Source organism: Brugia malayi (genome assembly GCF_000002995.4).
Source record: "Brugia malayi strain FR3 genome assembly, contig: Bm_v4_Chr4_scaffold_001, whole genome shotgun sequence".
Classification (NCBI taxonomy): Eukaryota; Metazoa; Nematoda; class Chromadorea; order Rhabditida; family Onchocercidae; genus Brugia; species Brugia malayi.
In genome coordinates, this window is record NW_025062478.1 from 7,329,636 (window position 1) to 7,355,469 (window position 25,834).

At 31.1% G+C, this 25,834-nt stretch overlaps 5 protein-coding genes and 1 non-coding gene across 7 annotated transcripts; 2 read left to right on the plus strand and 4 right to left on the minus strand.

The window, feature by feature from the left end:
• Positions 1-2,182: 2,182 nt before the first annotated feature.
• Positions 2,183-2,259, minus strand: Bm14570. Its single transcript has one exon. It is a non-coding gene; the product is annotated as a tRNA-Glu (tRNA).
• A 1,704-nt stretch (positions 2,260-3,963) lies between these two features.
• Positions 3,964-7,131, minus strand: Bma-best-14 (Uncharacterized protein; the record flags this gene model as incomplete). Its single annotated transcript, XM_043082003.1, has 8 exons — positions 3,964-4,006; positions 4,141-4,298; positions 4,424-4,560; positions 4,982-5,180; positions 5,324-5,492; positions 5,657-5,793; positions 5,926-6,174; positions 7,006-7,131. The coding sequence occupies 8 exons, from the start codon at positions 7,129-7,131 to the stop codon at positions 3,964-3,966; spliced, it is 1,218 nt and encodes a 405-aa protein (XP_042937937.1).
• A 1,742-nt stretch (positions 7,132-8,873) lies between these two features.
• Bm12458 (Uncharacterized protein) lies at positions 8,874-9,965 on the minus strand (the record flags this gene model as incomplete). The annotated part of the gene is made up of 4 exons (XM_043082004.1): positions 8,874-8,987; positions 9,228-9,377; positions 9,606-9,686; positions 9,828-9,965. Coding segments are annotated over 4 exons (483 nt in total), but the record flags the coding sequence as incomplete, so codon positions are not given.
• Positions 9,966-11,959: 1,994 nt separating this feature from the next.
• Positions 11,960-17,016, minus strand: Bm10578 (Uncharacterized protein; the record flags this gene model as incomplete). 2 transcript variants are annotated; one of them, XM_043082005.1, is made up of 14 exons in its annotated part: positions 11,960-12,112; positions 12,334-12,480; positions 12,656-12,773; positions 12,958-13,069; positions 13,348-13,408; positions 13,714-13,863; positions 14,110-14,220; positions 14,454-14,584; positions 14,901-14,999; positions 15,209-15,304; positions 15,510-15,619; positions 16,098-16,239; positions 16,550-16,679; positions 16,981-17,016. In XM_043082005.1, the coding sequence occupies 14 exons, from the start codon at positions 17,014-17,016 to the stop codon at positions 11,960-11,962; spliced, it is 1,596 nt and encodes a 531-aa protein (XP_042937939.1). The 2 variants fall into 2 exon arrangements, with proteins under 2 accessions (XP_042937939.1, XP_042937940.1); XM_043082006.1 differs by lacking the exons at positions 16,098-16,239; positions 16,550-16,679; positions 16,981-17,016 and having other exon boundaries at positions 15,510-15,606.
• A 1,141-nt stretch (positions 17,017-18,157) lies between these two features.
• Bm10577 (Uncharacterized protein) lies at positions 18,158-19,723 on the plus strand (the record flags this gene model as incomplete). The annotated part of the gene is made up of 5 exons (XM_001901681.1): positions 18,158-18,190; positions 18,471-18,623; positions 18,788-18,937; positions 19,168-19,318; positions 19,431-19,723. 5 exons carry the CDS (start codon positions 18,158-18,160, stop codon positions 19,721-19,723), a joined length of 780 nt encoding a protein of 259 aa, XP_001901716.1.
• Positions 19,724-20,721: 998 nt separating this feature from the next.
• On the plus strand, positions 20,722-23,820 carry Bm10576 (Uncharacterized protein; the record flags this gene model as incomplete). The annotated part of the gene is made up of 7 exons (XM_001901680.2): positions 20,722-20,811; positions 21,269-21,445; positions 21,583-21,759; positions 21,929-22,057; positions 22,760-22,957; positions 23,274-23,477; positions 23,656-23,820. The coding sequence occupies 7 exons, from the start codon at positions 20,722-20,724 to the stop codon at positions 23,818-23,820; spliced, it is 1,140 nt and encodes a 379-aa protein (XP_001901715.2).
• Positions 23,821-25,834: the final 2,014 nt, after the last annotated feature.

The following is a 25,834-nucleotide window of genomic DNA, read 5'->3' on the forward strand; positions in this document are numbered from 1 at the left end:
TATTAGGAGTTTGTGAAATTTGCGGACTTTCTAATGTTTGCTGTGATCAATTTTAATGCAATAACATTAATGATTTAATGGAATAAATTTTTTTATTCACTTTTATAGAAATAAAATTATGCAAATACAACTGCTAAATGTTTCTGAGAATTTTTTTCCCTTAAATTTCAATCAAATTTGTATGTATAAGCTCATTTCTATCATAAAGAAAAAAGAAGGAAAATCAATTGCTTATGCAAAATAGTAATAAAAACAGTGTCATACAATGCATTTAATTAATATTTGAATTCACACATTGCAAATGATTTTCCATCGTTGTCATATTTTTTGCTTAATAGAAAATTTTGAGATTTTATTGATTTGATTAAATTCATATTCTCCACCCACGCTTCATTTTCTCTCTCTCATAATGAGTTAATATTTTTTTGTTATTATTATTGTTGTCATTATTATGACCATTATTACTATCGTATGGGTAATAATTATTTGACAAATGCTCATCAATGTTATCATAAGCATGTGTTAATAAAATTGACGGAAGTAAAGAATTTGAAGAAAAAATTGGAAAAGATTGAAAAAACTAAAAATGATAATTTTAATGAATATATATTAATTTTTCAATTCTAATGAATATATTAATAGTTGTAATGCTGTCATGCTGATAATATAAATAAATACCAAAGTCTTGCACTTCCTGGATCAAGACAAAAGCTGAAATTAACTTTCCAAATGTTGTCGATGTATATTTTTAAAATACTTTTACTGCATAATAACCTATTGCTAGAGAAATACAAAACGAAGCCAGTTTATATTTTTACTTATATTTATATTCATTTCTATATCTATTTATTTAAGCAACAATTTGTTCCTTTTCATTAATTAACCAACTTTCTGTGAGAAGAGATAAGAATGGTTCACAATCCGAGAAAACGAAAATATTCACTAACTGTCCATTACATAATTTTTTTCCATCAATAAACCTGCTTCTATTAGAGAATTTTGCTTTGCAGCAACAATAATGACAATAAAAATAACAAGTAATAACAATAATAGTAATAATAATCTCTTAAATGTCTTTGATCATTAATTGCGTTAATTACATTAAAAAAAAAAAAAAAAACACTTAGACGTATATTTTAAATCTGAAAAAAACAATTAGAATTTAAGAGTTGAAAAAATAAAATTTTAATTTTACCATTAATGCAACATTTCACTCAATTTCACTATTGTAAAATTCTTTCATTTTAACTGCAGCGCATCATACAACGCTTTGTCTTCTTTCAACGCGCGATAAATTGTCGATGTAAACTATCATACTGACGAAAAATTCCGGAAATTCTTAGCTTATACGAAATAGCAAACCAGGTGAAACAGAGTAATTAGAAAAAAGTGACTTAAAATGATGTTCATGTAATGATGTACCAACCATATTTTGGTTTAATTGGAAGTTAACACTAATTACTTATTAAATAATTCTTAAAATTAGAAAGAAAGATAAGAATGATCGAGAAGATAATTTGTGATCGAGAAGATAATTTTGCTGGCGCGATCGAATGTTAACAGAATTAAAGTTAACAGGATAAATAATATATTGTTATACATAACCAATTAAATGCTCCTTTTTTTAATATCAGTTTTTAATTAATTATTTGATAATTACTTGTAAGCTGTAATCATTTTTTTTTTTGCTAATAGAAATTTATTTCAAACAGAAAATTTTGACAGAAATTTTTTAAAAACTGAAATTTGAACACTGCATTTTATGTTTTCTCTTTTTTGCAACTTAACAAAATTTTAATTTATTTCAATTCTCACAAAAAATCTATTTCGCTCTTTTTTTTTTTTTAAATTGAGCCCACTAAACTTTTGTTTTCATAACAGTCCGATTAGAAGCAAAGAAAATATTCTATCTAAAATATTTGGTAAATGAAACTTTATAATCGTCTGGTAACATAAAATGATATTTTGAATCCATTAGCTCAATCAATGTACAAAAAGCCTGCGGTCATCATAGAGGACATGAGAGTAACATTACAGTTTCAGTTATTTATCAGCAGACAGCAACTGAAAAGTGAGAACCGAAGAATATCAACATATATTTTTATAAATTCGACTTTTTAATAAATGAACATAAAGTATGCATCTACACAGGGGGGGGGGGGGGGGGAGGGGGGGGGGCGTACTCCCATGCCGGGAATCAAAAGTGCGCCGCGTGTGTGAAGGCATGAATCCTAGCCACTAGTTTTTTTTTTAACCACTCCTTTAGAGCTCTTAATTGACATAAAAATATATGAATGAAAGTACTTCAAATAAGTATTTCAATACTTTTTTTCCTCTATTTATAAATGTGAATTGAATTTTGTGAATTAACCTAATATCCTAAGCTTTATTATTTATTTATTTCCAATGAGACTATCATTTTTTCAGTTTTTTATTTTTTTGTTCTGGTTCCAGCTTTACAGCGTAAGTTCGTTATCCTGTAAGCAAGTCATAGAAAACTCTAGATTCTGGATCTTGCAAACATATTTGTTTAGAGAGCGGTGAGCTCAGTTTTTGAGAAATATTTATTTAAATTATTGATTTTCCGAAACAATTTCCTACCTATTTTTGTGTTTCATTTTCAAAAATTCGAACTTTTGTTTATCACAGGTGTTATCTTACAGCACAGCCTATCGCTTATGTCCAAATGTATTTTTTTTTTTTTTCAAATGTTAAAATGCAAATGCGTTTGAAAGTCGTAATTGACGGAAATCCTTAAATTTCCATTCATTTTACTAACAAACTAGCATTTTAGAAATTTAAAGTTATGCTATTCTTAAATTTTACAAATTTATCTTTTAATTTTTCTGTTGCAGAGATCATAGCTGTCGTTCCTACTGCTAATTCTGGCCAATTTTAAACAAGTGTTATCAACATTTTTCAATTTAAAATCTTGCCACAATATTTGTTACGGATTTGAGTTAACCGATTTATCAGGCTCAAGTCCTCTGGCAACACGTTATTAACGGGAATAATTATTTACCGCACGCGGAAGCAAGTAGGCATTTAACAGAGATTATAAATTTTAAGATAAGATTAAATAATTGGGTAAGAAAATTAATTTTTAATTTTAACCTTTCCAAATTTTTCTGTTTTCTGTTTGATATTTAGAATTGAATAATTTCATATGAAATCCCGTTCCAAAATTCAAATTTAAAGTTATCATAAAACCAACGATGATAATTTTTAGTGATAAGAAATTTTACAATAGTATCAAAACGACCAATCTTACGTGCAACACGAAACAAATGAAACAGAAATCTGAAGAGAAAAAATAAGGTACCACAAATTCCAAATATGTCATCGGTGGTGGAAATGAGTGGAAGCAAAATCACTCCTCTCCCCTCTCTCCCTCCTCTCAGTATGAATGGATTTTTTCAGCTATTCTTCAGGTTTTTGCGTGCCACAACTATATGAATTCTTAATTAAATTTTTCATCCTAACTTTTTTATTATGATTGAAAGAACGATTTGTTTAAAATTTTCACCAGTGTTTGTTCAATTTTTGGATTATTTTCTTTTCCACAAAAATTAATTCCATCTTTTCGGTATATTCTTTTTCAGCAGCATCGCTCTCAATAACGCATTCCATAAAGCTATAGTATTGATAGTGTCGAATGGACATGGAAGAATTGCTGCTTATATAAAAATAATGAAGAAAATTACTGTATAAGTTGTTATTCTTTTTTCATATTTTTATACTTTCCGAAACTAAATCTTAGTTGTTCAAGTTCTAATCTAACAGTTAGTATGATAATCTTTTTTTTTTTTTTTTTTTTTTTCAGAATTAGATATACAATTCAGTACATAAGAAGGTCCCTTTTTAAAATTGATATCTTTTTCATTTATTTAATAGGAATAAAAAGATATCTTCGAAATTTTTAAAGCAAATCAATCGATAAATGTGAACTACGCGACATAAGAATCAGATGAATGTAGTTCTTTCTCGGGCATATCTGCAATTCGTCCTGAAAAGTTTCCAAATTCCACTCTTCAGAACTAATCTGTCATAGAGTTTTAGTTAGGTAATGTAGATTTCTTGAAACTTAAAAAAGACCAGTTAGAATCTACTGTTGTTCAGAAGAGAAATATCAACAAATACTTTCTGTTTACTCCGACATTTCGTGATAATAATCCAGATTTTTGTTTGGTTGTTTTTTGATCATTTTCACTGTTTCCCAGGAGTTCGTCCAATTGAATAAGTTTCATCTCGTCTTCTGTTAATTTGAAATCCATTAAATGACTTTTTGGGATGACATCCTAAATCTAAGTAAGATGTGAACTTAAATAAAATAAAAGGAAGATAAATACTTGATGAGAAGCTTCAAACCAAAGATCAAATATACTATATGAAATTTCTAGAAGTTCGTTTGATATTCACTCGCCTGTATTTTAAATGATGCTTTCGTATGTGGGAGAAGAACACGCATCCCATTCCTGCTAATTGTAGGTAATTGATTAGCTAAATCTGTTGCCATCATATGTGCGATGAATGTGTTTCGATCTAGCACATAGTTCAGCTCTAAAAAATCGTTTTATCATTACTTCATCATAAAGAACTTTTTTATTTCCCAGTTTCATTCACAATAAATGAAGTGATTTAATCATAAACAATAATATATGTCACCACCAAATTCTTGCTCTCATTTTCCACTACAGTTATTTGGAAAAAGTTTAGTGACTAATAAGATATTCCATATAATTATGAAATACAATACATCAACTACATTACTTCAGCGAAGTGAAGTGCAGACAATTTTGCAAATATTCTTATTGTTCCTTGGCCTCTCCATTTTCATGCATTGTAGTTATTTTGATGGTGTACTAGATGAAAGGATGATAAATAATAATCAGTAATTTGAATCATTCGTTAGATTAGTAAACTGACCGAGTTGTACTTATAATGTTATTAAGGCTTAAAAGTATTGAAATAAAAACGCAACCAAAATCATCGTCATCTTCACCGAATGGATTCATTAGGTACTGGCCAACTTTAAGCCATCCAATATAGAACAATATTTGAAAAGTTGTAAAAACTGGAAATAATATGGATACTTCTTTTCTCATTGAATGTTCGTCAATTTTTGGTTGCCGTCCAATCAAACAGATCATAAAGTATCCGTAGGTTGCTATCGCTACAACCTATAAAATTTGAAAGTTTGTGAAGTTTTGTGGTAGTCTCATTTTTTGATGAATAGTTATTGTGCACTTTGAATTCGAAATTACTGTAGTCATTAGGCACATTGTCCTCATTAACATTAGTCTCTGGTCTACAGTAAGTTTACCTGTGTATAAACAAGAGGAATTTTCACCCAATCATAAACAAACAGCATAGCGAAACCATCCCTGAATGAGTAAAGTTGTTGCATTAGCATATTAAGCTGCACGGAATCAATTCGTTGTTGTCGATACAATGCTCCCAATAAATTTGATATCCACATTACCGGTACAAACCTGGGAGCTGAATAATGTAGTTTTCAGGAAATGCACCAGCAACTTACCAATGAAAAGTTCCTTTACTAAATTAACTCCCATTCAAAAGTAATTACTTAGATAAGTTTGAAGTGATGAATTGTTTCATCCCTATGTGGAATACATTTTTAAATCTCTGAATTTACCATTTGCCATGTCTTTCCTCTACACCTGTAAACATTTTATACTCTTCTTCAGTCATCAAATGTGCCTCTACTAAATGTCGTTCCGTTGGGAACCGCTTTAAGGTACGAACTGATATTCCGGACCAAGCAATAGCTGCCTAAAATAACATTGTTCATGTATTCTATTCAAAATGATGAACAACATTGTTGCTTGTTATGATAGCAAACATATCTCGTAGAAATATTTATTTGTGACAATATCCTTGGCTATTACTCATTTCAAAACAAACCTGTAAGCTGCACCATCTCGCAATAGCTTGTCGAACGGGTAAATTGTGATCTCCGGGTAAACACGTTGCTACCATCATCATTAACTTATCAGGCCAACTGATATAATTGAATTGTTCCCACCATCGTGCTACTACAACAGCAACAAAGAAGCCAAGCAAGAATGATAAGGGAATATATTGAGAGCCAATTTCGCACCAAATAATCCATCCTGTGAAGTATTCTTTTTGTTTTTCATCTAGATAATACCACTGCAACAAATATTTTATGTCCACTTTTCTTGTAAATATTAATCTAATAAATGTCAAAAATCAGAAGTCTCAGTTTCATTTATTAGGTTACTAATTAGTGAGGTTATTAATTAGTCAGTCCTTAGAATGCAATGCTTTTCAAATCCCTAGATATAAATTTGTGGTTGTCTTTCTAATTAAAAGATCACATTAAAAAGTGATGTTTAGGCTATAGTAGAAAATTGTATGTGATGTAGAATATATATAAGAGATAAATGCAAAGTACTGGGATGAACCTTTTTCAATTAAACCATCCTGAATTTTTAATGAATTTAATGAATTTTCTAATAAAAAGCTTCAACTGATTCAGAACAACGCCAGGCATCTTAGATTTAGGGTGGGAATTTTACATTAAAAAGATCTGCTCCAAAAAATGCAGTTGTTTTTACATGCAAAGCAAGGAAGAAAATCGAATTTTACAAATTAGGAATTTGTAAAATTTCTTGATGTGTTTCGATTTTTTTTTTCTTAAAAAAAAATTCTAATTTGTAAAAAAAATTAGAAATTTAGTGCAAATTGAAGGCTGCAGAATTTAACCCATGATCTATGGCCTCTAAACTGTAATTTATAGCCTGTAATTTTAACTTATCGCTTGTTAGCTGATTACTTATTACTTTATTATTATTGTTACTGATCACTAATTATTGAATTAGTTAAACATAACAAGAGGAATATTTTGAAAAAATAGAAGAGGAAAGCATTATTCTTTGTTCTTTATTGAAATAAAAATTTATTCATCACTTCAAAGTTAACAAAAAGTTGCGTAACTAGGAATTAAAGTATTAGAAATACCTGGAAAAATAGAATAATATAATATGCAAAATAGAAAGCGATCAAATCCTTTAATACCGCTTTCCATAGAGACCCCCGCCATCGCAACATCAGTGATGACAATTCCTCCTCATATGAAATTGTCATGTTTCTTCTTGGTGCTTGAAAATTCGTTAATGAATAATTCCTCAATTATAATTAGATAATCAAATTTCTGCAACACATTAATTACTAAGCTTATCTTGTATGAGTTAACCTGATAAGTTAATGATGATGGTAGTAACGTGTTTACCCGGAGATCACAATTTACCCGTCCGACAAGCTATTGCGAGATGGTCTAGCTTACAGGTTTGTTTTAACTGACAAGTGCAAGTGCGGGAGAATTTAACGGTCTTTTTGATAAAAATTGAAAGTGACAAATCTTTGCTAGGCAATTTGTTTTTCTTCCTTTCATTTGGTGACGGTGATGGGCAAATAATAAAACCATGCTAAGCATTCACGATCAAAGAGAGATGGAATAGAGAACTTTGTATATTGGAATACTCGAATTAGTAGAAAGATATGTATGTGATTGACAAGTATGTACCACACAACAAGTTCAGTCATTTAAATAATTAAGTAAACACAGAAATTCAAGGAATTAAACTCATTACTTTTATTATATCTTAAAAAAGAGCAAACTTCAAAACCCAAATCCCTAGAAGGTGACACTACCAACAAACAACGCTTTTCTAATTGAAAACTTCTTTGGAAAAATATTGAAATATATTAGTCGATTATATGATATAAGAGAGCAACGTGAACAAAATGAATCTGAGTATTTAAGGTTAGATCAGTTTAGCGAAAAAGCTTGTCATTGAGCAGTTGGGTCATAGCTAAGGAAACCGATATAATCTAAGACCAAGAAAAAACAGTAATGCGAATGGAATTCACAATTTAATTTGGACAGCCCACAAATATTTCAGTCAATGATCAAATTTATCGAGGTAGTTTGACTATCAATATCGGTTTAAAAAGAGTCCCACCGGACATAACAATAGTTACAATTGAATGCACCCGAATCAAATTTCGTGGATCATTGTTCAAATTACCACAAAATAATCGCTCACAATTCATCAAGAAATTATTAACCCAACGTGTACAATAAAAAATAAAAACACATTCTTATATGAGATGTCCCTTTCACTTCCACAAATCAAAAAGTGTAAAATTTACTTACACCTTCATGCCCATCTATCGAACAAGAAAAGAAAAAAAATGCAATCATCAACAGCCTCCTTCTCAATTCTTAAAAAGAAACAGCATGAAATTCGTGATGTTTGTTGAGGTAAAAAGTAAATAAACTTGTACACTGAATTAGTTGTAATTATTCCGCATTTTGCATGTCTAACTAAAAGATTTTTTTTTTTCGAGTTATTGTCGAACTATACCAGGTTTTCCGTACATCATATAACATTGCCCAACTTTGTAGAAGTAGCTTCTACTACCTTAGTTTTTATGAAAGTTACAAGTTGACAAAAACCACCACCACCACCAACAACAACAATGGCATAAAGTTGTTGAAGAAAAAAGTTGGATATGAGTAGACAAAAAATGAAGAATGGAAGATGCGAAGAAGGTTATGTGACTCGACCACTGGTGTTTGTTAGCAAATATTGCAAATGTCATCTTTGTTCTGTAACAGTTGTACTATAGGGCATTGCTGACAAGATGAGATATAGTGCATATATGTCAGACTTTTCCTAGTACCTGAGTCCACCGTGATGACAATACATGATAATATCCCAGTTACTTAGGCAGACAAAATAATCTTTTCGTAGAGTAAGAATGTCTAAACGGTACGGATCGCACATTTGCAGACATCTCCGACTAATACCAGATTTTGGCGATGTTAGACCAAACTGTTTGCAACATAACCGATTGTCTCGATTTTGGGATGCACAATATAGTATAGAAGATATGCTATCCAAGGAACATTTCTTCTTATGGAATGTCTCCAGTAACTGAAAGCATAACTTGATGACGTATATCTACGTTACGTTAACGTCCAAAAGAAATGAAACACTTAGCTGCTTTTTACCTTTTACTATCACCTTTACTATCACCTATCACCTTCCCTAGGAGAAACAACTCAAGTTATGAAAGAGTCCATGACGATAAAACTGGTTGAACAAAAAACGAGGCGTGATTGTCGTATGCATATCAGTGTAATAATAAAGATTAAACTAGAAAGCAATACACACAAGTGATTGCGCCACGTCACGGTTTGTTTCATATCGGCACAGTTCATGGCACTTCGATTCAACGTATAATTTACAGCAATCATAGAATATCTGATCAGCAATCTCTTTCTGAATACATGGCGCAAATTCTGCACTAACTGTGCCACATTCCTAAAAAATGACATTTGCCAAACATTCAAAAATTGAAGTTCGGATAAATGCTTATAAATGCACGATAGATAATTTTGTCTTAAAACTTTCCAAATAGTTCACATTTGAAATGAGAATTCGAGTAGTTGAGTGCATTAAAACGACCATCTCAATAATGTCTAACCCCTTTATTTTGTCGATTACTTCATTTCTACTACTTTTACGATTAACAATGGAAAGAAAGGATACCTTCACGTCAATTAAATCCTCAAAACTTTGGTCATGCCGTGCTATGTTACGGAAGCAGTTCAGAGTTGCCCACCGATGGCACTAAAAGACAATTCAATGCAAACCTTCACATTTACATATTTAGGTGATTTCATGTTGAAACATAACTTCTTTTGTTTATTATATAGTAAATATGTGTGCCTTGCAGAGTGATAACATTTTAAAATACAATGAAAAGGGTACCTTCTCGAAACATATGTTGTAAATAAATGGATTGCAGCAATGTTTATGATGCATTATGTCACAACGAGTTTGGGATTTCCCGATTCCATAATCAAAGTATATAAATATTACGAAATGAATGATCCAAACTGATATCATTGCGTTCCTATTTCTAAAATGCACTTTTGAATGACAGATGACCGACAGATGGACTACGTCTTCCAAAATTTTAATTATACTAATAAGAAAACAAATTTGAATCTCTTTGTAGTACTAAGTAATATGAAAACCGCATTATGTTGAATGATCATGGTCCAACTAAAATTCTTTTTTTTAAGGAAATAAAAAACCAGTCACTGAAAAAAGGATGAGAGGTATTTCAGCAAAATGTCAAAGTTACTTTGACATTTTGCTGAAAGTTACTTGTTTTCATTTAATTGAATTAAAACCCTCCTAAGCAACTCTTCAAGTTAAACAACAAAATTATTCTCTTATACGAATTATTTTACCTTACTTTACCTTGCTCTACTTGCTAAATAAATTCAGCACGGTTATATTTTCTCCGAAATAAAAGAAGGGAGCATTTGTTTCTCGGATTTAAGATGATAAGTGGGAATAAGCTGTGAAGCAGTGAATTTTTTGTTCCCAACCGAATAAGTTACTCGATACAATCTTGACAAAGTAGATTAGTCACCAATCTCTAAATCAGCAATGCAGAGAAAAGCAACTGTACTGATGGATTAAGTACTATTTTGAAGTGATAACAAAAGACGATATTTTCGATATAATGTTTAACTGAATTGCAGCAAAATTTGTGATCAATACCAACATTAAGGACCTACGTATTATAGCAAAAGAATTTAAAGCTCAGAACTACAAAATGACAAAAATTATAAGGTATTGGTGCATTACAAATACCTCATTTTGCAACTTTTTTTACATGCATACAGTTAAACCAAAAATAGCATATTACTAGATGCCATAAGAAATGAACACATTTTATGACATTAGGTAGAAAATTGTCGAGGTTTTCGAGTTGAAATTTATGGGAAATTTTAGAACGAACATTCAGTAACTGTTTCAGTTTATAGGTGAAAAATATGCACTTTTCGGAATTCGCTGAGTCATTCAAAAATTAAAAATAAAAGTTTGTGAAATTCTCCTATGATATCTAGGATAACCCACCCATTTGTCTCTCGATTGAAATGATGTGACATTGAGGATTTTCATACTTTTCATGACCTTGACAGTAGGAAATGGAATGCTGATGGCATCAAACAAAACAACGCCATGTTTTTTCCAAGGAACAACGCTCTGGATGACATATTTTTAAAAAGGTTCAACTACCATAAGCTATTGTGATCACGACTGTTGTTTTTTAAAAGATGCTTTTATTTTCCTCGAGGCTAATTCTTTTTTATATATGGACTTAGGATACTGTCATCTGTCTAGAAAAGATTTTCTCAACTGACTCACAAGTACTAACATGAAAGTTAAAAGCTATTTCGGAATACATGATGATCAGTTTCAAAAGCACATTAGTTTTATTGCTAATTTAATAAAATAAAATTAACAGAAGAAACTAAAACAAATGTAATACATATTTCCTCCTAAACATCTATTTTCTTGATTGAACTCAAACTAAGTTATCTCTGAAGACTTTAATTTAAAAAAATCTCCGCAATCATAAATTCCGTACACTTACTGAATTTGTCCGTCCAAGTCTAAGCTTAAACTATCAATGTCTCATGTTTAAGAAAAAGAAATTGTACTAATCTTATCAGCTACACAATACAAACAGCCTTGGTCAGCAATATTTTAATATTTTTCCAGCAAAAAAAAAAAAAAATTCCATAGAGCTTATAAATACAAATTTGCATAATTTAAAACTTTCAATATACATTGTAGCCAAGAAGAAAGTGCTGAACTACATCAAAATCAAGGAATGGAGTCTTGAAATAGTCTGAAATAGAGAGATTAGAACAGCAAAGAATTAAGAAAAAACCAGAAAATCCATACCCTACAAAAACATATTCAAAGTTCCTGCCAAAGTTCAATCTATTTAAGATAAGAAAAAAACATCTGCACATAATCAGTGGAACATTTAACAATTATCAAAGTAAACTAATGGTATAAGATACTTTTTTTGAGCTTCAAATTTCTCCATCGCTGCTTTCTACATAACTCTCATACAATGCTTTCTCATATTTTTCCCTCGTTTTCCTCTGCAAATCTTCGATACTAATTTGTCGCTCGACTTCTTCAAGCAGGAAAACAGGTATTTCTTGTTTATTCATTTTAAGCCACTGAAATGTGAAAGAGTGAATATCAGAAGAGCAATCAAAAAGAAAAAAAATCGAGAATTGTGTAAATGATTTTGAGTTCCTTTCAGAAATCCAATGAAATTTAAAGTCTGAACTCCCAAAACCATTAGTTGCATATTTTGAAAATTCTTCAAAATAATTGATAGTTCGAAACAAGGGTTTCTTTTGAGATTTGTGAGTAAAAAAATTTTACAAAATAGTACTCTGTAAAGTTCTAAAGCCATGCCGTGATCCACGGATTGAGCAAAAAATGTGGTTGCACGACCAACATTTCCAACGCGTCCTGTACGTCCAACGCGGTGAACATATGACAAAAAACTTTCAGGTCTGGGTATTTCATAATTTATTATCTAAACAAGAAGACTGATATAAACGAAAGAAATTCGATATATATATTGTAACTGTAAACTTTGAGAATAGAAATATTTCATATCCAAAGAGTAACACCTTGCAAAACATTTTGTCTCGAATAATTTTCATCTTCTAATATAAAAATGAAATTCATAAAATTCTGAAATAATATACATGTGAAATGCCCTTGATATCCAAACCTCGCGCAGCCACATCAGTGGATACCAGTATGTGGCAATCGGAGCTTTGCAGGGCTTCAATCGCTTCTCTTCGTAACTTTGCAGTAAGATTTCTGAAAAAAGTATCAAAGTCAACCTAAAGTCAAACTGGTCAAGGGTTTATAACGTTAAATGTAAAATAATACCTCATGGATATCAGGAATGATAAATTAGCATTTCCCTACAAGTTTTTTTTTTCTACTATGAAAATGATATGAAATGCAATAATTTCAAGTTTATTGGGAAACAAAAGCGTACGCATGAATTGGATAAGCTTTATATCCCTTCAACGACAGATAACATGCAATAACTGATGCAAAACGTTTTGTATTAACAAAAATAATTATTTTTGGTGGTGAATTATCATCCCCTGCAATAAAGAATAAATATCTTGTGAGAGAATTATCTTCCTAAGCCAATTAGGTTCATTATCTATATAGCCAATTAGGTTCATAATGATAAATAAGCATCGAATTATTTATCTCTATTGAATATTCATGCCTTGCACTGATATATCTCAGAAAAATAGGATTTTGTGATTTAATTGGAAATGACGGAGTGAAATTTGCTTTGCTTTCCCTTCACTCAAGGGAAGCACTACTATCTAGGGTAGAAGTAGATAAGAAATTTTTATTAATGCTGGATTACTCTTTAAGTATATTTCTTGCATTAAATTCAACAATGCATCGCGCTTTTCATGAACCTCAACCTGGAACGGAACATATATATATATATACATATAGTAGATGCATACATACATACATACATGCATAATTTAACTGTGATAAATTTGGTTTTTTTTTAGAATATCGCTCTCTGTTTACTTCAGACATATTACGTATTAAAAGTTGGGAATTATTAAAATGCATCTGTCGAAATCAGACTTGCTTCCAAAAGCAACAGAAATTAATAACTAATTAATTAAATCAAAACTATTGCTGAAATTTGAAAATTCGAAAACTTCACAAAATCCTAATTAAAAACTAAAGGATTAAAAAAGTGAAAACAGCCTACCTTTAAAACTCGCTGTTCGATAAATGGGTTTACACTGTTCAGAGTACCAACAACAACTTTTGTAGCATTCGGCATCAAACATTCACCTTTTAATTCAGCAAGATCGTTATAGTCTGTGGCACTGAATAACATTTTTCGGAGGTTTGGAATCTATAATAATTTAAGTTCTTAAATGCAGGTCCAGTTCTCTACAGATGTCGAAAAATCAAAATCACGAGTTGACATGTCGTAGAGGATGGCATTTTAATTATTTTCTTTGTCGTAATAAATAAATAAGCTACAATATACGAACACATTCTTCCTCTTTTATTTATTTTTATTTAGCAGTGACACACGACCATTCTCCAAATTTGGAAAAAGTATTGAAAACTACGATAGAAATGCGAAATGACCTACCTCATGACACTTTGGTAAAAGATTTTCAATCAAATCATGATAAAACCCCTCCATTTGTAACAGCTTGTCTGCTTCATCAAAGACCAAAAAATGTAAACAGCGCAAATCTAACTGTAATACCTTTCACTGAAGAAATATTGAATTTAAGTTGCATATATAGTAGAGGATTGCTTGCAACTGTAAGAAGATTAGTGATCTTTGCAACCTTAGAAGTGGGAGAACAGAAATTCACAGAGGGTTGCGCTTTTCAACACATATTTTTATGTAATATAATTGCTTATACAATGCAATCTGAACATACATTCTCCATAAAACTGTGGAAACCTACAACTGGTATGACTTACAATCTTATTCTGAAGATAATCACAGAGTCGTCCAACAGTACAAATGAATATATCACACCCTTCTTTGATGCGCGCAATGCTGTCTTTACGAGGTATCTCACCAAAACTCACTACAGTGACGCAATTTAAACCTGAAAAAACACTGTTACAATTACTTCCACTGCTCAGTAAGTTTTCAAGCTTATAAGCTCACTAGCATGCATTCTCTCCAATTTCAGAGCAAGCAAGAGACATCACCAAAATTCTTGAACTAAAAGTTATGGTCAGTCAGACTTGAGTGACCATAACTTTTAGTTATAATTCCCTTTTATTTTTCTCCGGGAGAGAATAAAAATGTTTAAAAACACTAAAATACATAGTAAAACCAAACTTCACTCATGCAACATTTTTTAGGAACTGGTAGTTTAAGAATCTCAATTTTAGATCATAAACTGAATTGGAACATACCAACAGAAAATGCTAGCGTGTCTTCATACAATTGTTCAGCAAGCTCTTTAGTTGGTGAAACGACGATGCAATAAGGATACGTATTCCAACCATACTCAGCTTCAAAAGAAAAATATTATTTCTCTACTTTAATCTTTAATGAATTACAATATTAGAGCAAAATACAGATAAACTTAATAAAAATTATGAATAAGTCAGCACTCGAAACAGAAAAAATGTTATTCACTGCAATGATAAAAAATATGCATAATAAGGGTAATCATTAGCATGAGTTCATCTAAAAATTTTTAGCTAAATAAAAAACTAACTTCTACTTTTTTGAGTTGAAATATAATTTATTACTGGTATTAAAAATGCTGCCGTTTTCCCACTTCCTGTTATTGCATGTCCAATTACGTCGAAACCTAAACTTCAACCATGAGAAATATTATAGAAATGCTTTATATGATACTGAAAGCATATTACTCGACCTCTGCTGCTAGCAAATCTACTCTTAATTGGTTACAGCCATTTCGTTTAAAGTAACAGTTTTGCAGCAAGATAAAGTAATATGTTCAGAACAGCCGAATCTGGGAAAAAGTATGAATCATTTAAAATTAAACTACTTGCCGGCTTGAATTAAAGAAAATGTTGCTCTCTGTATCGGTAAGGGTTCGTAGTAATTCTTCTGCTGAATGTTTTGCATGAGTCTTGAATTTAAGTTCATTTCTTCAAACGATCTAAACAAGACGAACAGTAAGAATATTTCTTAGACGAGTAGTAAAAATATTTTAGATCTGTTCTGAAGTTATACAAAACAAATATGTACAATCATTAAATTAAAATCGAATACACTCATTATTTGCATATATTAATATGTCAATGTTAACATGCACATGTCAATAACAGCTTGATAAGAAATAAATTAAATTAGGTTGTTAGGTCCTCTTTTAGATATCAATACAATGGTGTATATTAAGTTCCTTTTAGTAACCATAAAACCATCAGAAAACATATTATACTCAACATACATGCTTTACACATACTATGCATATTACCGCCGCCAACAATTCAGAATTCTTTAATAAGAAGTGAAGACCACAGAAATCGATAATAAACTCCAAATGAATGGAGAAAAGAAAAAATTACTGATAAAATCGAAAAGAAACAAAATACGCGCGATGTTAAAGAAATTTTTTAAAATAGTAACAAACAGACTTCACCACACTAATGTTTTCGCCGGGTCCATTCATAACGAAATCTTCTTTGAGCAAATAATTCAAATAATGACCAGCTTCTGGACGTCTATTTTTGTTCACGTTTTCCTTTTTTTCAACTATATAAGGACCTCTGTCTTCGCCTTTAAAAGAACTTTAATTAGGAAGAACGAGACATAGAAATTCTGGTTTCAAAATAATATCGAATTTTAAGACTGAAGCTAATTAGTTGTTCTCACTTCAAATAAATAAGTATTATAGTTTTGGCTTAAATTATTCTAAATGAAACACATATTATGCAACTAAGCTTGGTTATTCTTCTATATAGCGAAACTATGGTCGTCACACATCTCCATGTATGTTTTCATTTCTTCTAGAAGGACGGAGTTATGAAACCTCTAACAAATTGTTACATCTTTACTGATAAATTGAAAATTTGTCAACAAAAGTTACCAAATTTTTGTGCATTGCTCGAAGCTTCAGAATTATTCCTAACGAAACGGCCAGTAATTTCGTCCTTATGGCATCCATACTTACTGTCATACCTATTAATTGCGATAGAACTCTCATTGAAATTGTCCCACTATAACAAAAAAATATATATATATATATATATATATAGAAAGGCAATGATTTTAGACTGCTGGAAGAATTGAGAAATCTCTAGTACTCCATAGCTTTTTTCGGTATTCAGTAACACACGACAAATAATGTCAATCCTGACAATTTAATTCACTAACTTGTTATCCTGACCATAATTAAACATTTCCAAACTTCAATGCTGCATATAAATTTTCGTTGTAAAATTGGACTCAAGACTGAAATAATAACGAAGCAACAGCGATTCTTCTACAAAGTCAAAGAAAGTTGTAAGTAAAACTAACATCGTTCGCTGGGAAGACTCCCTCCGATGATGCCATGTATGCAATTGTGTGACAAGCCAGCCTGAACAAAGCTACGCGTAACCACAAATATCAAAACCCAACCTTTGAACCCAAACACTTGCAAAATCACCAATACTGTTGCATGCCACAGATTCTGAAACAAACATTTCTATGAATATAATCTGATAACGACTTTTGAGAAGGCATATTTAAATGTTTATGAATTTGACTTGGCAGTAACAATATCTCAACATTAAATGCATGCGACAGGTTAACGTTTTTTTTGTGAGCAATTTCATATTGATTCTAAGTATTTCTTAGATATTACTATAACGCTGTTTCTTGATGATATGAACGTTTTCCTTTGATTTGTAGAAAATATTCAGGTTTAAGCGATTTAACTCTGGAATTTCCCTATGTTATGATATATCAAGAATATTTTTTGGTTCAAAAAACTCATTGCTGTATTGACTGCATATCCTTTATTGATGAGCATGCGGCAATAATTTCACATAGTTATGAAAAAAACTCCGAAGATTCTGAACAAAATGGAAACAGAAATCAGACTTGCTTTTTTATAACATCTTACTAGCAACAAAGCTGAAAAATCATTTTTTATCAAATTTGTCAGATTTTCTTTTTTTTTTTCTCTCTCTCTCTCTCTCTATATATATATATATTAGGCTTAGGCTTAGGCTTCCTTATCTATAAAATATGAATGTAACAGTTTACTTGATAATAGAGACTGAGATTTGCACTTTACTTTTGCAGTTCGAGAAGCTAGTACACTTCGGAAATTTCGAAATATTCCATGAATCATTTCAGATCTAACGAAAAAACGTGGGATTGGTGATAATATTGGCTGACTGTTTTGGCAAGTTTTGCTGAATGCAAAATATCATGTTCCTATCATCAAGTGCGCAGTTATGGAGATTGATAATGAATTACCAATTGCATTTTTGCAATTTGTGTTGACCATTAATCAATTGGCAGTGGAAATTTCGGAATATTTCATTTGTCATAGATAGGGCTGTGTTCTTCGGGAATCACTTGAAAATTTTGAAAATGGAAATTTCGATTCGATTATATAACAGTAATATATATATATATAATAAACATTTTACAATTTGTCTCCTGTGTGTAAGGTTGCTCCGGAATCATTTCCTCGATTTGCGGAATGGACAAGAAACTTACCGTGCAACCTGCTACGGTCCGTTATTCAACGACCTTAATCTAACGATCTTAACATTCTAGTTAGCCAACATGGTTTTTAGAAACTGGAACTGCAACTGGATTCTTTTAATTAGAAGTTTTTCAGTTGTTTGAGTGAATTTAATCTGTTTCCATTTTTGGAAATAGGTTAAAATCTTGCAAACAACTTCATCAAATTTTAGAATTGTCTTAACTCTGTTTTTTTTTTTTTTTTTTTTCTTAAAAAAGCCTTTTTCCAACTATATTTAGTTTACATTCCTCAAACCAAGGCTTTTCAGGTAACATTTTCAGCACCCTTAACTGAACGCCAAGCGGTAGATTTAGATATAAAAAATGATTGGAACAAAGCAATCATTTTTAAAATGAAAACCACAAAACCGGATGCATTCAAAATGAAACCTGTTTATGGGCTTGTTGAAGCTGGTGACAAGGTTTATTAATTTGGTGAAATATTGTCATTTTTTTATATAAATTTAAATAGATAAGCTTACATGCCTATCTTATGTTTGATGATAGTGAATTATTTAAACTGTTTACAAGAACGATCTTTGTTATTTTTGTCAACCGATTTTGAATTATTACTAAAAATTTGCAGAAAAAAGTAATTTTGACATTAAAAAAATGGGACCCAAGTAAGAAACCAAAGAAAACGGATCATTTTACAATTGTCATGGCACCAGCACCCGACAAATGCACCAATGCTATGAAAACTTGGAAAAGCTGGAAAGAAAGCAAAAGATCTGAGGTTTTTAAGCTTTTTGACAAAAACTGGAACTACAGCAGAGCAATAAGAACTGACATAGTAGCTTTGATTTTATCTTACACACATGCCTGCCGGAAGATGATGACAGGATTGGATAGTCCGGGGTCCCGATCAACTGTAAAGCAAGACATATTACATCTTACCCTTGCGCAAGACAAGAGAGGTTAAATAAGACCAAATGTTCCACAGCTATTTGGCATTCCACGTTACAGGGAAGCATTGGCGCTTGTCGTCGACAAGTGAAGATAACATACAAGGGTATTGCAGTGAAAGACGCGAAAAAGAAACCAGTAAAAGCTGAGGTGACAAAGACGCCAGCACTGAAAGCTGAGGACGTTGAGGACAGAAAGGAAGAGAAAGTTGGTGGGTACAGTGTAAGCTTAAGCTTGTGTGTGTGTGCAAGTGAGATTGTTTCCTAATTTCAGGAGAGCATTTCACACATTTAAATTTAATATTTTTGTAAAAGCATTTTCAGAAGAAGTTGAAGACAAAAAGTTGAAGCGGAAGCCGAAGAAGAAAGAAGAGGAAGGTAAAGAGGAAGAGGAGGAGAAAGCACAAAAGAAAGCTAGCAAAGGAAAAGAGGAGGAAGAGGAGGAAGAGGAAGAAGAGGAGGAAGAAGAGAAGAAGGAGGAGGAAAATGAGAAACCGAAGAAAAGACCGAAAAAAGAGAAAGAAGAGGATGAAAAAGAGGGAAAGAAAGATGCTGAAGATGAAGAAGGGAAGGGGAAAAAGGAGGATGAGGATAATGAAGAGGACGAAGAGGAATAGATGATTATGGCAGTTTAACTGTGCTGCATTTATACCTAACCCTATTATAAAATTTTCGGGAGATTTGTGTTGTAGCCTGGAAGTACATCTAAGGTATAGGGCACAAGTGTTAACTAGGCCTCACTCATGCTGGCCATATTTAGAGAACATTATGAACTGAGTTTTTCATCTCAATCCATAGAGACGATCAACTTGTAATGGAACTAACGTTGTTTGGAATATAAATACCAACGTTTTATTTTCTGAATTTTAGTCGCAAAGTTCACTTTGATCTGATTTAATCATAATTTATTGAACAAGTACACATGCAACTTTCCTATCCACACACCATGCCCGCTCACAAATGTGAATCATTGAGAATATAATATGTTTTGAGTAATAAAGTTGAAGGTGCTCATCGACTAAGAAAATTATTAGTATTACACTGGCATTGAATATATTATGGTCTCAATGTGGTTTTATTTTTTTATGATGGAAGAAACTGCTTAAATAGTCTCATAATAATGAGGCACATCAAGAATTGTTTAAATCTACAAAAGTGCTCTTATTCCTTCAATGGATTGTTAGCAATTGTAGATTACTGAGTTTAAAAATCTTTTGGAGTATGATGCCGAAGATCAATAAAAATAGTTTATCTAGTAAGATATTCTCTGTACTTCCCAAACATATCATTTAAAAAAAAAACATTGTGATTGGTCATACATAAGAATAATATTTATGATTTCAATTAATGAGAGAACAAAGTAAACTAATCAACATGGATCGTTATTACTAGGAATAGCCACATAAAGTCTCTGAAAAGATTCGGAATACAAAATTCCAAAATTTAAAATACGGCTGTAATTTTTGCATAGATTCGGACAATAAAAAGCAGTTGAAATATTTATTCAAACTCTTTCTGAAATTTTTTAATCACCGAAAGTTGAGTTCAATGCGTTATCACGATTATTAGGAGAAATATGCCGATTAGAAGGATCAATCAGATGCAAAATTTAAGGATGCCGAAAGAGAGTGGGATTTATGATCACGCTGATATGGATTGTTGGCATGGGATGATACCCGATGAAGATACTGCAATGTTGTTAAAGGTATAAAATAGAATTATTCCATTTATTAGAATTACGCACTTCTGATAGACAAATCCACATGCATTCGGCATAGTGCGGCATTCTTCCAGAATGTTACTTACTATTTACCAGGCTTATTGAAATTAGTATCGTTGTTATCCAAACATAACTACTGCCAGTTGATAAAAGGACAATGATCTGATAACATTCTAACAATATTCAATCAGTATTTACAACATAACAATTAAATGCACACTAAGTGTAAAAGCACCACTGTCACAAGTCGAAGAAACCAAGGAGTGATACATATCATTTCGTTTCTAAAATAAGAAATGTAGATTAAGCAGAGAAATTTGAAAAACGAATAATTAATCCAAGTAGGTGAAAAGGATAAATAGGAGTTAATTATATGAATTTGAGGAAACAAATGAGTAGAGAACTTAATAAAAAAAAGCTAAAATATATTTATATGTTGCAGAACAGTGGTGATTTTTTAATGCGAGCTGTGGAACATGATCGTGGCTATAAAATAACACTGAGTATCCGATGGGGTAATGAAGTTGTTAATTCTGAAATTGTTCCCGGTATACAAGGTGGTTATAAATTCCAAGGAAAACATTTTTGTCAGACGAAAGATTTAATTGATTCATATCAGGTTATTTTTTTGTGATAATAAATCATTTCCATTTCTAGACTCTGAACCTTTATCAGGTTTTTATCTATTTATTTTTTACCTCCGTGATACTCTACCATATTTCAGTACATCAGATTAACGGTCGCTGAATATTTTAGGTAACAAAGCGCCCTTTGACGGTAAATAGTATTGTAGTGACACTTGAAATACCAATTCGTCGTCAACACTGGGAATTGCAACATAAAATGATAAGGCTAGGTAAAAAAATTGGCAGCGGATCATTTGGTACTGTTTACAAGGGAGCTATTACAATCGGTATAAAAAAATCGATAACGGTAAAGCTAGTTCCGTCAGTTATATTTGAAAATTGTAAATATCAAATCCTCCTTTTAGGATAAAAAAGCAAATATCAATTGTTGGAAATTTTTAAATCATTATGACTATTCGATGGAATGTAAAAAAACGAGATTGGCTAGTGGCCTAATCTTGTTTTTTTTTTTTTAGGTAGCCGTAAAAGAACTAACTGAAATAACGGCTGAAGCAAGCAATGCTTTATGGAGAGAAGCAAGGGTGATGCGAATGTATGACCATCCAAATGTGGTAAAGTACTACGGAGTAGCAAATGATTATACGGTATTTGGCCTTTCAGCATTTTTTTCCATTCTCAATTCTGAGGCAAGAATTAACTCTGTCAGATTTTTATTTCTCGTGCTGCTGTAAAGATCCTTTTTCTTCCCGAAATTAAACAAATTCATCTCGCTATATAGAAACTTTAAGTTTTAAATTGAACTTTAGTTTAATTTAAAAGTTAAAGTTTCCATATAGCGAACTTTAGTTTAAACAAAATTAGTTGATGAAAATTTGAAATATTAGGAAGGGAAATGTTCAAATTTCATCACATGGTTTACTGATAGAAATCATTCCTTCCTCAAAAATTACTACAAGATTATGATTTGATAATTTACGTTGAATAAAGTGAAACTAAAATAGCAGCAACATCTGAAACTAAGAAAATGAACAAAAAATTCTTGAATTTATTTGCAAGTATATGAGCAGTTCATTAAGTAAAGTGCAACTTTCTATTTTGATTGTTAACAAACTTTCCGAGCCTATATTAAAGCTTTAATGGATATTTATAAAGAACACTTTTTTGGGATCAAATTTGAGCAATTATTTGACTCACAAAAAGACTTTTTAAAATAGTTAATATTATTTAACCATCTTTCTTCTACACCATTCAGTAATTTCTAGAAACAGATGACGAAATATTAGACAAAATTTCAAATATTTTTGTTTTGCATATTTGAATACAGTGTAAAAGGATCAACTTTACAGCCTTATTATTTGGTGATGGAATTTGTTTCCGGCGGAGCAGTGGACGAATATCTTTGCAAGAAAGGGAAAAAAATTGCAGCAAAAGCTCGAGTAAAGATCCTGCAAGAGGCAGCTATTGGCCTGGAATATTTGCATCGTCAAAAATGCCTACACCGTGACATCGCTTGCCGAAATCTGTTAATTGGTGACACTATCAAAGTAAGCGTAAGAAGACAGTTTCTCTTCATGTGTAAACATTCCATTTGGAAAATACAGTATCTCGTATTAAAAAAGTTGCTTATACTCTTGTAATTGATGAGAGATTTGCATAAATACTAAAATAATCAATGCTAAAATACTTCAACAAAATTTAGAAAATACAGAAATAACTGTGGTGAAATAAAAATTCGAAAACTGTTGAAAGGTAGAAGCACTCCTGACTAGATCTGTCTTGAAATAAAATAAATTTTACTTGATAATGTCGTAAATTTTAACTGCCGTATATTCGTCATCTATTCTTAATAAATAAATGTAGGTAGCTGATTTCGGCATGACAAGGCACACAAAAATTTACAAAATTGATCCTAATAAACCGTTGAATTTGCGTTGGTTAGCACCTGAAGCATATGACAAAGGGATTGTCAACAAGGCAACAGATGTTTATGCATACGGTGTAACGATGTACGAATGCTTTACAGTGCCATATTGTATACCATACAGGGAATGGGAAGCTGATGAGGTTACGAATTTAAATTTAAAGTTTTCCTTTGATTATAGGAGCAACAATTTGGTCCTATTAAAGGTTCCCATGATAATGTTTGGTTTTGGAAAACTTTTATTTTTCATCAATACTAATGATTCTTTGTTCATTATAAATTAATAAAAAAACATTTGAAATCAGTTGAAAATTTTTTCAGGTGTATAATAAAGTTATAATAGGAGGTTATCGATTAAAACCACCTAAAATGATGCCTGAGGTGCTTGGTGATTTAATGAAGGAATGCATTGGGCCTGAGAAAAACAGGCCAACATTTAAAGAGATCATTATTGTGTTGACGTCATATTTGGAAGATAAATTATAAATTTAATTTGTAATATGCATATTAAAGTTAAAAAATTGCCATTAATTGAAAAGTCCTTTGACATTTATACGAGTGCATGCTAATACTGTTAGATTATTAAACCAAAAAAAAAGACCAGTTGATTCTTTTGTCTATTGACGATTCACTCAATGAATCTCTCCTTCATCGTTTTGTCATTTCAGACCATTTGACGCCGTTCCTACTTGTCTCATTTTAATAAATTTCAGCTGCATTTTTGAGAATCTTCAAATTAATATGCTAATTGTGGCAATTCAAAATTATAACTTTAATAACTAATTTGACCTTTTCGCTTTGATAAAATCCATTTCAGAAAATTTTGAGTCTATCACAAGAAACACCTCAATCAAATCAAATAAGGAATAGAGATGTGTTAAATTCAGAACAATTTTTCATTAATAAATGTTCATTCTTTAAAAGTATTTGAAGAATAAGTCCTTTGATTTTTTGATTTATTTTCCCTAAGAGCATCAAAATGTTTATTTCTTTCTCACAGAAATAAGGATTAAAAAAAATATTAATTTAAAAATAAAATTTAATTCACCAATTTTTACAATAATTGCTATTGTTTTATTTACAACTTAACAAGCATTGATATCTCTGGATTTTCTATTTATCAGAAAGTTTATGCAATTTATTGATACTATAAAAATTCAAAAAGTAAATTATTATGCTGCGTCTTACTTTAATGCACTTTTAAAAGATTTAGACAATAAGATGTAGTTTTTGCTCAATTTAGCAGAATTTTAAGCAATGATTGAATGATGGATGTTTTCTGCTTTTCACCGATATTTTCAATTTTCAAAAGTAAATCATATAGTCACATACAACTTTTCAGCAACATGATTATGAGCAGAAATGAACACAAATTGCTTGGTTGATGTGTATGTCAACGAAAACAACGATGACAATGATTTGACATTTGCAACGATTTGATACCTGATTTGATTTTAAGACACGAAATTATAAGGCTTCCAAATATTCAATTTTGTAAGTTGTTAGCGGTTGTAGATAATAGGAGACTTAATTTAAAAATTTTAGTACGTCACTTTTCCATTCTATCCCTTCTTTTTTTTTCTATTTTTCATTCTTTTATGTTTGGTTAATACAATGCTTCTGTAAGTGAATTACAGAGATTGTTGTATTGATCAATGTCAAGCATTTCAATCCAGTCATTCTCTAAATATTTTCCATAGTTCCAAAAAAGTCTTTTTTTAGAAATGAAGCAAATCTGATGATAAAACCAACTTACTTACATTTTTTTCATCTTTGCTTTTGGTTACTTGCACAGAGAAAATGAACTTTCGAAAATTTGTTGTTTCGATGCATTCTATTCTGAAGGATTTGTCAACTTTTTCTTTTAATAATTTTTCTCGCGCTCTAACGCGCTCTTTCTGGCTTTTTTTTTTTGCAAATTATTAAAATTATATTTTTCTCTAAATCAAAGATTAGGGGCCCTAAGGTAATTAAAGCATTGAATAAGACATTATTAGTAATGGGCTATTATACGTTGAATTCAAGTGTACATCAATCTGACAAAGCGGCTGACAATATCAACCATCAGTCGACTTCAGCGCTAATTTAGCGATGGTTTGCAGTCCTTTTGACTTTATTATCGATCACTTAAAATTATCCTTAGCGGTACCTTACGTTCTTGTATTTTCTTCCAAACCATCGCTAAATTAGCGCTAGAAACCTTCTAATTTGTATCTTATAAACTCGAAGAATTTGTGGGAATTTCGTGAAATATTGAAATTTTCTGTGTGTGCACTCAAAATTTTTTGCCTCATCATGTCTGAAGATTAAAACTACAAATAATTTACAATTTTATCATACTATTCCGCTTTTCTAATATTATTAATCTTCTCTCAAATATATCAAATATAAATATAATCAGATTTTCTCTCAAACATAATCGCATTATAGTTGATTGAATAATATAATAGTCTAGAAGCAAATTTGTGAAATATGATAATTAAGTTAATTGTCGTATATT